This window comes from Lepidochelys kempii, chromosome 1 (assembly GCF_965140265.1).
Source record: "Lepidochelys kempii isolate rLepKem1 chromosome 1, rLepKem1.hap2, whole genome shotgun sequence".
Taxonomy (NCBI): Eukaryota; Metazoa; Chordata; order Testudines; family Cheloniidae; genus Lepidochelys; species Lepidochelys kempii.
This window is the reverse complement of record NC_133256.1, coordinates 156,190,006-156,203,917: the sequence shown is the minus strand read 5'-3', so window position 1 is coordinate 156,203,917 and position 13,912 is coordinate 156,190,006. Positions and strand designations below refer to the sequence as shown.

The window sequence follows — 13,912 nt, the reverse complement described above, 5'->3', positions numbered from 1 at the left end:
CATACATAAAAACACCTAATCAAAAACCTCATTGATAATATGCCAAAAAACCCAACCAAACCAAACCAAACACCCAAAGATTGTGCTGTTTCACTCAGTTTTAATAGTTTTGTTCAGAAATAGCTGTACTCCTTTAGGAGTAGAATTCTGTTCTAGCCTATTCCTTTTGTCTTTGTATAATTATAACCTCGATATTGCACGCTTCCCCAAGAGTCAGTTCTAGCTGGACCCGGATAATGAAATGCGTAAAAATGTAATTAGCAGCAGAAATAAAATGTGCAGCACTAAGAAATATCCCTCAGGCAACTTCACAGGCAACCTCTGGGAGGCTTTTTGAAAGAAATAGTTCCACCCCAGAGCCCAATTTTACTCATTTCAATCCCAGTGCCTCTGCAGGAATACAGGGAAAACAACTTAGACAACATTTATGAAAAGATTCCTCGAGATTTAGAAAAAAAAAAAAAAAAAAAGACGACATTACACAATTTGGATCAGGATATCAGGGGATAAAATTCCAAGAGAGATTAATTGCTTCTGTGCTAATGATCAGAACTTGTTTTAGCTGTTCTAGCTGATATATCAAGCAAGAAGTTCACAGTTTTCATTTAAAGCGTAAGTGTTTTTAGGGAGGAGGTGTTGGTTCCTTTAAAGTGAGTATCAACTAAACAAAAACAAATGGCAATGCTTCCATTTTTAAATTTTATCAATGCATAATGTTGCATGCCACTGTTTTTTTTAAGAGGTAATCAGCTTCACAAGCCCATAAAAGAATATTGTGAAAAAGGGAGGCTCTGGTCCCTTCTTTGAAAAGCCTCTCCCTGCTGTGTCACCACTACTGACAGCTGTTAAAGTCTTGCATAACAGCAGAGCTGTATTGGTCTGACTTAAGTACAGTACCAAAGTGTTCTACCCGGCCTCATCCATCCCTGCTTCCCACCCCCTACCCACCCTTCATTATTTGTCTTCAAAAACATTTTTCAGTTTCTATTCATATTTGTTCAGTGCAAGAATAATAGAAGCCAAAAGACATACATATTGCTTGTTTCAGTTCTATAAAGTTGTTAGCTTTCTGAACCAGACAGCCTCTTCACATACTTCAAAATTTATTGCTTCTGAGAGTCACTCATCCACACGCCACCAGCAATCCATGGAACTAATGCTGTGGAACAATGGTGGAAGTCCTTTGCAAAAATAAAAAGAGGGGTGTGAGCTACAACAGCAGGAGCTCTCATTTCACCAGGACAAATTTCCCCAGCTGGCTGGAAGTGAGGTCCTCCATTTCACAGTCCCCATTCTGCAAAGTGACAGCATCGTAGCTCGGAGACTGCACAGAGAAATTCTGTTGCTGAGAGAAGTTGGTGGTGGTGATCGGAGAGACATTGCTGCTGATGTACAGTTGGGTGTCTAGAAGATGAGCAGCTGAAGACACTGGTGAGACACTGACTCCAAAGAGGTGAGGTTGGAGCAGTTGGGTGTTGCCACCAAATGCCAGCTCAAATGAGTTCTCCCTTCGTAGCTCTGACAGCAGAAGAGAGTTAGATGTTTTGTAAGTGCCTGTACTGTCAGGAGAGAGGACGCAGTGTGTGGCAGACACCCGAGAGGGCTGGTGACATGTTGGCTGGATCAATTGGTGATGCTGTAACTGGAGCATTCTGAATAAGATTCCAGAGTGAAGGAAATTAATACTTCTTGATCATACTGTTCTTCCCTGTAGCACTTCCCCAAACACTGCCGACCTTACTGGGGCATTTAAAGCATTTTGAGCAACAGTTTAGTAAAACTAGATACAAATATGGTAATCTTTGGAAGTTACAACAGCAAAATTAGGGCACAATTTGGTCCACTATGAATATACATTTCAGTGACTAAGAACTGTGCTTCACTTGTGAGCTGTAACTCTACCAAATTACAAGGCCCTATCTCCATGCCACAGGAAAGTATCTTTCCCCCAAATTAAACAAAAATAAAGCTCTGACAGGCAGAAGTAGTATGTTTTGCCCTTCCAATACATATGGCGTTTGATGTGACTATCTTAAAATCTACATGATGATCTTAAAACCTAAGAACTCCTGTGAAATATGTAGGTCGGCATTATACTCATTTCACAAATACATAAGCAGAGTTACAGAGAAGTTAAGAGGCTTGTCCATGGTCACAGGGCAAGAGCCTGAAAGAGAACCCAGTAGTCCTAACCCTCAGCCTCATTCCCTGACCAAAAATGAGGTTCTATGAAAAAAGAACAGCTCTTTGTAGAGGAAGCTCAACATGGATTATATGTCCCTGCCTTGTTCAAGTCTCTATGCTAAGCATGCTTTCTCACCTCTGCTGTTGCAACACCTCCTCTAGCAGGCTTCGGCCCTCTCTGCTGCTTCCTCCATTGCTGTACATGCACGTGTTCTGCTGAGAATGCTGGAAAGGGCTCATGCCACTGCGTGCTGCCCGAGCGGATGAAGACTGGCACACCTGGCGAGCAAAGCCCTTGATTTTGTTCAGCCCAAGGAAACCTTTGGCTCTAGCATTCTTTCGTAACTGTTGTCTAAATGCCTTCAAGCCTAGAGGCAAGAAAAAAAATATATATATATATATGTGTATTCATCATTAGCGTTTTGCCTAGATGCTCCACTTCTTCGTTGATCAGCAATTCCCAACCTCTCTGGGCAACTGCACTCGTTTACTAGAGTGAGACTTCAGGTGAAACAGACACTTCACATTCATCTGCATGCCCTATAGTCAGCAATGAAGCTTATGCACTTGCAAGACTGTGGTTTGGGGCAGCTCAAGCTCGACTAGATTGGGGCACGTACAGATGCTCCCCAGGTTACGCAAGAGCTGACTTACGCAAATCCGCATTTACGGAAAAAGTTCTGTAAGCTAGAAATAGGAGGGTTTTTTAGGGATGAGGGGGGCGCATAACGGTTGGGTATAAGTTACTGACTTACGCAAAATTCGACTTACGCAAGGCATTCCAGAACAGAATGATTGCATAAGTCGGGGAGCGTCTGTACAACTAAATTGGAAGTGGGCAGTAGTGGCGTACCGGACTCAGTGTAAAAGAGTAGAACACCAAGAATAGCTGTCACAGAAATGGGAAATTCTATATTGGTCCGTGGATTTGGGAACCTCTGGGGTAGGTGACTTACATGAAGTCAAGTTATCCCTTATGTTCTATGGCACTATCATGATGGACACAACAGAAAGCCCTAAGTTAGGATGGATAAGTCAGAGTAAGCTTCCCAAAATATTACCGTGTTGCTAATTAGAAAAGTGTACAGCCAACTATACAGCAAGAAAGGAATTACCTTGAGTTAATGAGGTATCAGATGCACGTCTTCCTTCCTGGAAGCTGACAGGCAGCAGAGAAGCACCTCCCATGCAGTCCTGGGCTTGCAGCCCTGGAGTGTCAGATTGGGAAGTCAGAAACGGTGATGTCATCCTGGCTGTGGCTGGGTTACCAGTCATTACTTGATCTGCCAAACAGCTGCTCAGAGCCACTGAGCTGTTGTTTGAAGATGAGGTGAGGCAGCTGTCGGAACTAGTTCCTTCTGTGGGGCTTGTCGAAGAGGAAATGACTATGCCTACAGATGAAGGGGAGAAGGGGAAGGTGAAGAGAGAACATTTCCAAAATGGAGTACAGGAAGAAAAAATTGCCATCAGATTAGTCTGTCCACCTACACTGCAATTATACATAACCTGTCAGCATCAGAAGTCTCAGATAACAATAGAACAGCAACTCATGTTGTACTAGGACATGATTCCATCAAGGGTTGCTGAGGTCATAAACAATCTGAATTCAGTGTTCACTTGCAATCTAGTGTGCACACTCAATGTAGAATTTGTTTCCCTGAGACCAGCACTTACTGTGTGCTATTTGGCGCTAGAGCCCTAACACGGATTTTTGTTTTTTTCAATTGCACAAGGCTCTCCCCTGCTCCAGCTAAGTCAATAGCAACATTTCTATTGATTCCAATAGAGGAGAGATTTTATGAGGTTTTACTGTGGTGGAGGGGTGCAGGAAGGAGTTGGAGGGTACAATATAAAGAAAGAACACTTCCCTTTAAAAATATGTAGGTAATTACTAAAAAAACTTCCCAAACTACTGCTAGCTGGGGTCTCTCCCAAGTAATACAACTGCGTAAGATTATGCAATTTCTAGGAGAGTTTTCAGAAACCATGTTATTTAAATTTAAAAATAAATACCCAATGAGTGAACATTGCAGACCATTTACTACTGACCTTCTCTACCCTAAGTCAGAATGGTGGCGAAAATAGCAATTAATCACGGATATTTGTTGTATGCAATCTTCTATGGGAGCCATCACCGTATTCCACCCCTCACAGCCCATATTTCAGAGACCTTCCTCCCTGCAGGACTTACATGGAGGGGTACACGGATAGAAATGAGTAGTGACTTCAGCCAGCGTGTGCCTCCTGCTGGTGTTACTGGGGAGGTGAAGAGGGTTGTAGGCCTTGATTTCCTCCTCCAGGTCTTTCTCCTGCCTCACCTCCTCACTAATGGTGGTTTCTAGCAAACTGTTGGGAGAAATGGAGCGATTCCTGAAGAGACCATTGAAGTTGGGATCCACAGGAAAGAATACTGGCTGCAAAGACATTAGAATACAGGAAATAAGTGAAAAGCTATTAGTTTATTTTCGAAAAAATATTCTCATTTGTTAGAGCTTTGCAAAGCTCTTCAGTGTGCCTTTATTATGCATATTGTGATGAAAGGGCATTGTGACACTGTATTTATATCTTATGTTTAAATTTTGGGGAGGGAGGGGTGGAGAGGCGGAAACAGGCAAGTGCTAAATATACTTTTAAACCTTTGTCATGTCAAATGGATAGAACAATAAAAATCTGTAGGTGAGATTTAGTTGAGAGCACCAACCTGTAATGGACTGTTCATGTCACAATCCATTTCTGCTTGCAAGGATGACTGAATCAAGTTCTGAGGTTGATGGTAAAGCAGAGATGATCTCAGGGATTCACTTGCAAGGCTGTCTTGAGGCATCTGAAGGCAAAAAAAAAAAAAAAAAAGATTTAGAGAAGGCATCCTCTAAACTGCAATTCAAAAACTTCATATGTTGTTTGCATACTGAGTTTCTAAAGCATCTTCCATCCAAGCTTCTCAAAGCATTTGGCAAGAATTAACAATTTTACCCTCTCAACTCACACATAAGTAGGAACCCATGAAGCTCCCTTTCACAGATGGAAAAGCTGAAGTACAGAGATTAAGACAACTGCCAGGAGGTGACATAAGAAGTCTGTGGCAAGCAGGGAATATAACCCAGATCGCCTGATGTCAGTTCTGTGTCTTAATCACCACCCCAACCATCCCTTCTTTTTGTTAAAAAAAGAATGAAAGAAAAGAAAATCTAACTGACTCATGGAATCTCTCTGAGGTGGCTGTAACAAGGAATCAGAGGAAGTTTAATTGCTGTGCTTCTGAAAGGATATATTTCAATGAGAAGCCTGATCACTTGGTGAATTACTGACGAGCACTGGAGAGAGACTGTTCTTTGGACCATAAACTAGTGCCAGTGATTAGGAAATGGGCCATTAGTATTCAATCAAGCACCAAATTCAATCAGCAGCCTGCTGAAGAATGGAATACTGTACCCTCTAGTTTGAGGACAGAGATTAAGTTTGACTCAGAGGACCTCTCTATGGCTTTCCCATGACATTACGGGCAGCAATGTCTGCTAAATAAAGTAAATGATACAGCAAAGTAACAGAATAAGAATACCAGCAGATGTGACTTTATATTAGATAATGCACCTTCTTACCTCAATGTTGCTGAGCTCAGAGCTCCTTGGTCTTTGCTGACGGCCAGTCACTGGACGATTGGACAACTGGTTGTTTCGGTACTCCTTGAGGCGCTCCAGGAGAAGGTAATAAATTGCAGCAAAATGGTTGTAGCTGCTGTTTTGTAGAGACTAGAAGATATGAAAAGGATTCTTGAGATACAGATAAATCAATTTAAAGAACTCAAAAAGCAGCAACAGGGGCTCAGAGTTTAACAGCACTGTGTCCAATAATTTGTGAATAAGTTTTACTGAACATTATACAGTTACATTGAATCAAAGTTAATTTTTGATCACACACACTATATATAAAAATAAAACTGAGTAGCTAACCTCTTGTTCTTTCCTAAGTAACCGATTTGCATGCAAGTGTTGTCTAACCATCGGCACTTTATTAGTCAATGAGCAAGTATCTAAGAAGTAAGCACCACTCATACTAGAAGGGCAAGCCACGGCTCACCTCAACTGTTCTCCGCCTATCAATGCCAAGAGTCTGCATGATCCCGAGGACTTGCTCATTGTAGTCACCCAGGTTAGAGTTGTAGTTCTGCATGGAGAAGGACAAAGATTGCTGCTGATGGAGAGAAGGGTCTGCTTGCATCCACTTGTGCTGCTTTATCTGGGCAATGGTTATTCGTTTAGTTGGGTCCACAACTAGCATCCGTCGGATTAGTGTTTCACAGTCTAGACAAAACAGAAAATGCCTTTAACAAGTGGTAAAAATAAAAGCCAGCCACATACAAGAGGCTATTAGTTATTTTACTGCTGCATTTAGACAGCACTAGGAAATCTCTTCATCAACATTATATCAGACCAGTTTTAAGTGGGTGCAATTCTACAGATGTTTCATCCATTTACAGTAAATCTGAATTTGGCACATAGTCCGTTACATACGCATGCTGCTGGTCTCCATGTTAGCACTTACTTGTCTGTGAGCAGCTTTGATTATATTGTTAAGATTAAATTAGGTAAGGGATACTATTAAGGCCTAGGTCACAGTAGTAACAATATCCTTTAATTCCCCTTTTGACAAGATTGTTCAAGAATGAGCTAGATTGCTAAACCTTATTGTTTTTACTGTCCTTGATAGCATATTCCGAAATTTTAAAATATACTACTAGTGTACAGTTACAATCTTTTGAGAACTACACCCACCTAAGAATTACAGCCTAATATCATTAAAATGCTATTTAAAAAAAACCCACTTATTTCTCCAGCAAGAGTGTGAATTAGCCATTAGATAAATAAATAAATAAATAAATCTATACTGAATCTAAAAAAGAAAAAGTGTAAGCCCTTTAGATGTATAACAGATCCCGGGAAAGAAAATGTGCTAGTGTATGCTGCAAGTACAACACTAAAGAAACTCTGCTGAAAACCTAAGAAAGGGAAAGCACAATGTGTGATTGCAAAATATTCCCATCTGTCATTGCCCTGAAAAAGATACAAATGCAAAATCTAACAGATGGAGAGGCAGAAAACGGATTCCTTCACAAAAAGACCCAGATTACCAATCAGCCCCCTGTTGGTAGCCCCTTTTCTGGTGTTAAGATTCCAGGAAACGTACCTTGGGACATGAAGTAGGGGATGCGGAATCGTCCCTCCAGCACTCTTTGTCTCAGAGTTGGTAAATTGGGTCCATCAAAAGGCAGAGAGCCACAAACGAGGACATACAGCACCACACCAAGGCTCTGTTAACAGAAAATAGCACAGCATGTAAGGGACTGGAGTACAGTTAGCAATCATGAAAGCCCAGGAAGAGTTTGATGATGCATAAAATGTGAACACTATAAAACATAAAGCTTACCCATATATCAAGGTGAGGTCCTTCGTATTCCTTGCCTTCAAAAACTTCAGGGGCTGCATAAGGTGGGCTTCCGCACCAAGTGGAGAGGGGCTCCCCTGATTTGTAGAAATTTCCAAATCCAAAGTCTGAAGTAAAGAGAAGAGTCTGAAGTGAGACTTCATGAAATACCAGGTTAACATTTCGAAATCAGAGAAAACGAAGGAAAACCAGACTTAGGACTTGTCTACATGGTGGGGTAATACAAAGTATAGTTCCCTAGTGCACTTAGGGAAATTTTACTGTGCACCAGCAGGGTCTACATGGATCAATTAATGTGCAGTATGTTAGGGCACTTAAGAAATCACACTGCTGTAGTATGCCTTATCTCACCAAGTACACAAGCCCTTATTGCATAGAAGTTCTACACTTATTCATTTAACCTAGGCTTTTTCAACAAGAAGATATATTCAGAAAAATAGTACTATCAGTATGTGCATCTATACAGCAGTTTTAAAAAGTTTTTTTTTTTATTGTACATATTTATAGGAGCACCTAGCTCTAAGACTATAGAAACAGGACTTCATTTCCTGCTTTATATTTTAGCAAAAGTAACCATGTAAATGTTCTCACCTGCTAACTTGATATTCATGCTAGCATCTAACAGAAGGTTCTCAGTTTTGAGATCCCTGTGCACTATGTGATGGCTGTGACAGTATTCCACTGCAGAAAGGATCTGCCAGAACTTCTTTCGAGCTTCACTCTCGCTCAAGTGTCCATTGGAAGTCAAATGATCTGTAGCACACAAAAATAAATTATGAACAAGAATTAACACCTGGCAGTATGTTTTCATTACCCTGACAAAGCTGCATTCACCATTTGGTATTTGTGACACCTGACTCTGACTTTTGGGAAACCTTTAACACTACGTCAAAAACATATCTTCTTATTACCCTACATGACTACCAACAATAAAGTAGGGTTTTCTAAATCTAGGTAAGTGTTAGTTATTTCAGTGAGAACTTACCAAACATTTCTCCATTTTTTGCAAACTCAGTAACAATGTAAAGCATATCCTTTGTCTCCATAACCTGTCAAGACAAAAATTAGGACACGTTACAGGTCTCTGAAATTGTTTTTACGAAAAAAATGCCATGTCCTAAATCTAGAACCTCTCAGTGCAATTATTTACAGCCACTTTAGGCAGCAACCCAAAGGCCTTCATTCCTGAACCACAGTACTCCTTTCAGGCAGAGCTATTCAGAAAGATAGCGAATTAATGCTTGCATATCCAACATACACAGTTACTTGCTTCCTCCATACTCTTTTCCCCCCCATATCCTCAAATGTCTATGAAATAGGCTTATGGAGTATTTCAGCAAGCTTTACTTCAATTGCAATACATTTTTTAATGAAAACAGAGTTCAGTAATCACTTTTGATCACTCAAGGACATTTTAAATTAAAAAACGGGTTTCTGGAATTCAAGGACTTTGTGCTAAAAAGGCTAGCAGATACAAAGATCATTAGAGCAGAAATTTACAGCAAGAACACAGTGAAGAAGCGATATCATATACCCTAGTCCCACCTGGTATCAGATATGATACCTTAGCCTGCAAGGTGACAGCTCTGCCGGGCAAGCAACAAAAGCTTGCTTTTTGAGCAAACTATACTGCTCCATGTCTGTCAACAGCAAGTGTCAATCCTAGCCAAAAGTTCATTTATTGAGCTAGTACTGATTTACTTTTAAACATTTGCTACTGACTTCCATAAAATGGGTTATAAACTAGCCAATATACTTCCTTTTTTTGGAAGAACCTCCCCACCCCCCCTAACCAAAATAACCCTGTACAGCATTTCACATATTTATTTTTAGTGACTGGGACATATTTTTCCTTTTTGTTTCAACAGTTAGCATGAACTATTTACCGAGAATGGCTCTTCAATGAGAATTGTATTTTTTGCTCCTTCGGTAGAGGCTTACAAAAACCAAACAGGTGTCAATGCTACTTCAGAGGCCATAATTTTCAACTTTCTTTGAAAAAGGATTTATGTCGAAGAGAGGGAAGGGAGCGCTCTCATCTCCCCTGCAATGCCATGCACAAACGAAAACAAATAAAAACGGGAGAAAAGGAAGAGAAGTTTCCAATTTTAAAAAACTGAAGGGAAGGAGTTTAAGTGTTCTGGGAAAGGTGCCAGCTGGATGAAAGTTAGATGCTGGTGTTGAAACTAAAACACAAAAAACCCATCAACACTGATATGTCATCTAGTTCCACCCCTACTTTTCAAACACCAACAAATAGGTACAGTATCAGTTACAACAACAACGAAGAAGAGAAAATTCAGTTGGAAAGTTAAACTATGATCTATTACCTGTGTCATTTGTTCAGTTAAATAATCTGGTTCAACAAGGTGGGATTTAAGCTAATTTTTTAGAGCCTTGAAATACAATTTTCACCTGCATCATTCCACTGAAGTGCAATCAACAGAACGGTTACAATACCTTTATGTATCCTATATAGCTCTACAGGCAAGAGTGACGTCAATCAAATATTAATGCCAAATAATTTTTTCACAATTAATAATATAAAGATCAAGTACTCAATAACCAATGTCTTCACTTAAGCACCTGCCTTACTGGCTCTTCTACTCTACTTTGTGTTAACTGACCTCCACAACATTTAAAAAAAAAAAAAAAAAAAAAAGTAAAGATCCAAACTGATGACAGTATTTTCTACTTCACACTGCATTTCAGATCTGCTGCTAGATTTCTTAATCCATCATTTACCCTTCCCCCCCCCCCCCCAACAGACAAATCGTGATACCACATCTTCTTAAATCCACATGGTACTGTTTAAGACGATTAGGGGGAACTTACACCAAATGCCAATTAGATCAAATACAGTATTTAGCATTTGCAAAGCAGCCCTTGCTCATCAGGCAGCAGTGATCCCATTTTCTGCACAGCACACTAGTTTGTCCTTACACTTAATACTTATTGGAACAAGAAATGAACTAAATTAAAATACCCACATACAAAATAAAATGTGGAAGATGTTGGGGTTTTGGTTTTTTGGTTTGATTCCAAAACTAACAAACATGATTAGTGTAAGGAGCAAACAAATGCATAATGGCCTGTAGCGGTAAAGTCTTTAAATAAAGGTAAAAAAAATGCATTTTTTTAAATTCACAAATTTTAGAGCAGCTCAGTTTGACCATTGATTCACTATTTGAGAGGTTTCAACAAAAATGACATTCAAGTTTGGTTCTGTTTTATTTTACAAGAGCTTAAATTTTGCTAGAATAATTTGCAAGTAGGATATTTCTATAGCTCTTAAAAACTGAAAAAGCAGAAGAATCAGGGGGAAAATGAGTTCCTTAACAATACAAGTAGCCAATTCCATCAATTTCAAGATCAATTCCATTTGATCCAAAACTAACTTGAGTCAATTTTGACTCTTTCCACTAAAAGTGCTTAAAAATTAAAAAAGCCCACTGAGGTTAATCATACGATAAACCTGCTCAAAGAGAACACTAAAAAAAATATTAAATACAATGCTTATTGTATTTGTTTAAATACTTCAAAAAGTACAATGTAAGTTCTCTCCCTGCACGTGCAATTTAGAACCATGTGCAAGATAAGATCATTAGCAACCAAACCCATGGGATTCAAGTAGACCTAACATGAATGCAGTCATCAGAACAGATCTTACCTGATACAGCTTGATAATGTGGGGATGGTTCAAAAGCTTCATTATCTGGACCTCTCTGTAAATTTTCTCCAGGTTGCTTGGATCTAATCTTGTTTTGTCTATAATCTTTATTGCAACCTATAAATTTAAAACACAAACCCAGACAGTTATAAAATATGTACTTATGCTGCTGAAATTCTGAATAGTTCAAACAAAACAATTTTAAAGCGTATGAGTCTGCCAAACTGAGTCTCGTTTCCATTATTAAATGCAGGCTATATTATATATTTTAATTTCCCTATTTCACATAAAAAAATTACACAAAGTAATGAACAGAACTATAGTTCTCAGAGTAGCAGCCGTGTTGGTCTGTATCCGCAAAAAGAAAAGGAGTACTTGTGGCATCTTAGAAACTAACAAATTTATTTGAGCATAAGCCTTCGTGAGCTACATCTGATGAAGTGAGCTGTAGCTCACGAAAGCTTATGCTCAAATAACTATAGTTCTGATTTCTGCACAGGACCTATTAAGTCACCTAGTCCATACCCCCTTAATGCAGGATCATCCCCGATAAACTATTTTCTATTGCATTGCCTAGTCTGGTTTTAACACGCATATTACAATTGTAGTTTAATTTATAAACCAACTAATAAGAAAACTCTTTACTCACATAGATTTAAAAATGAAAATTCTTCCATTTTTTTCCTGAATTAACTTCCTCATTTAATGAAAAACAAACTAAGGAACTCTAAAGTCTAAATAGCAAGATTTCATGCTCTCTTTCTACACAAATTACTTTAAATTTGCACAACCCTACCTACTCTTTAAGGATACACATAGGGCTAAATAATTAAACTGAAGTGTTAAAACAGTTGGCAATATTTTCTTAAATCTATTCTTGTGTTTTTATTTTACATCATCTGTGTTTATAAAACCACTAAGAAAAACAAAAAAACCCTCACGTATAGTTTTATCTATTATTACTATCACACAATCTATCGCCTTGATTATATTTTGTACAGTACCACAATATTACTGTATGTTAGTTTATTTCACCACATTTGAGGGGGTAGGGGAAAACTTACCCAGAAAGTTTCATGCCCTTTAAAATTTGGTTTCCTATATGAAACTATAGAGTAGATTTCACACCCACCTGCGTTTTGGTTACTCTGTGCCTGGCCAGCTTTACCACTGCGAAATTTCCTTTTCCCAAGGTCCTCTCAATATCATAAAATCCAACCCGGAGAGGCCTTCGCTGGGCTTGATTTGGAGTGGGAACAGAGGTATAATCTGACATGATCACCATGGCTTAGACTTTGGTGGGCAACAAGCAATATTTAGAAGGTATGCATAAGTGCGCCTCTTTAAGCCTTGCACCTGTGTAAAGATAAGAGACACTAATAAATCAAAGGGAGCTTTTGCTTTCTCCTCCAGATGAAAACTAGTAACACTCAAACAACACTGATCAGATTTTAAAGGTTTCACCGAATCTTTAAATTGTGCAGGGTGGAAAGCTTTGAACTAGTCAGGCAGACCGCACAACCCAACTTCTTGGAGACACGGACCAACTTTCCCCTACGCTTCGCTCAGAGCCCAAGGTTAGTTATGAAACGGCCTGGGAGTCTCTTCCTAGCAAAAGCCCGGTATTAGCGACTCGCCGCGAAGAGCAGCTAATAAAAAGACACCCCACGCCCGTTCATAGCCATGCGCTTTTCAGATCCCTGGGATCCAGCCCTCTACCTCGTTCCCCTTGGAAGAAAGCTGCCCAATTCTAGCGGCCAGATGCCCCGATTGAATAGGAACACTCCCAAGATTGGGGCTTTGTCTTATACCGGCGCCTATTACCCCGCCCCTCCCGTCCTCATTTTTCACACTTGCTCTCCGGTCACCAAGCCGCCGCCAACCTCCTCCCCCCAGCCCAAAGAGGCATCGCTAACAGCAGCCAACCCCCCCCCCCCACACACACACACACACTCCGCCTCAGCCCCGAGCACCCAGCAGGCGCCGCAGCGCTGCCCGCCGAGCCTCCGCGACCCAGCCACAGGCTTCCCCGCCGGGCGCGCACTGGGCTGCGGCTCCCCCGGCTGCGCAGAGGAGCCCAGCGCCCGCAGAGGGGGGGGGGGGACCGCTTGGCACTTCGGGGCGCTTCGCTCCTGGCCCCGCCGCGGCCGGGTTGGGGAGCGCGCCCCCCGCCACGCTTCCCCCCGCAGCTCCGGCCGCCAGCGCCGCGGCTCTCCCCGCGCACCGCCCGCCCGCTCCCCAGCAAGCGGCCCCGCGCGCTCCTCAGACAGCGCCGCCGCGGCTCCGGGTACCTGCGCGCGGGGGCTCCCCAGTCCCCGGCTCTCGCGGCGCTGCTGCTCCAGCGGCTGCCTCCGCGCGCTCTGGGCGTGCTGCTGGGGGCAGAGGAGCACGCGGGATCCCCCTTCTCCCGCCCACTGCCCTCCCCGCCCGAAAACCGAGACAGACCCATTGACGTCACTTTGACGCCAGAGAGACGCGCGCCCAAGCGCGAGGCTGAATGAGAGCGAGACATCGGGCCGTTGCCAAGAGACGAGCTGTTCTGACGCGCGGCCCGATGGAGCCGTCGCCCCGGAGACCAATGGGCGGTGACGTCAGGGCAAAAAGGGGGGGGGGGGG

General features: G+C 41.5%; 1 protein-coding gene across 1 annotated transcript; it reads right to left on the bottom strand.

Annotated features, from left to right (window-relative positions):
* Positions 1 to 451: 451 nt before the first annotated feature.
* Positions 452 to 13,699, bottom strand: SIK1 (salt inducible kinase 1). The gene is made up of 14 exons (XM_073359346.1): positions 13,588 to 13,699; positions 12,429 to 12,652; positions 11,297 to 11,413; positions 8,612 to 8,675; positions 8,218 to 8,379; positions 7,609 to 7,733; positions 7,369 to 7,492; positions 6,262 to 6,485; positions 5,784 to 5,933; positions 4,886 to 5,008; positions 4,376 to 4,598; positions 3,300 to 3,575; positions 2,321 to 2,552; positions 452 to 1,652 (listed from the first exon to the last, which is right to left on the bottom strand). The coding sequence occupies exons 2-14, from the start codon at positions 12,579 to 12,581 to the stop codon at positions 1,229 to 1,231; spliced, it is 2,397 nt and encodes a 798-aa protein (XP_073215447.1). The 5' UTR covers positions 12,582 to 12,652; positions 13,588 to 13,699; the 3' UTR covers positions 452 to 1,228.
* Positions 13,700 to 13,912: the final 213 nt, after the last annotated feature.

What these genes read in the sequence shown, in the direction of transcription:
- SIK1 (XM_073359346.1), bottom strand. Translation starts at nt 12,581, where the DNA reads ATGGTGATCATGTCAGATTATACCTCTGTTCCCACTCCAAATCAAGCC. An exon ending in ACATTATCAAGCTGTATCAG is followed by an intron (nt 8,676 to 11,296) that starts GTAAGATCTGTT and finishes TTGTCTTGACAG; the next exon opens with GTTATGGAGACAAAGGATAT. An exon ending in CCCCTACTTCATGTCCCAAG is followed by an intron (nt 6,486 to 7,368) that starts GTACGTTTCCTG and finishes TGTTTTGTCTAG; the next exon opens with ACTGTGAAACACTAATCCGA.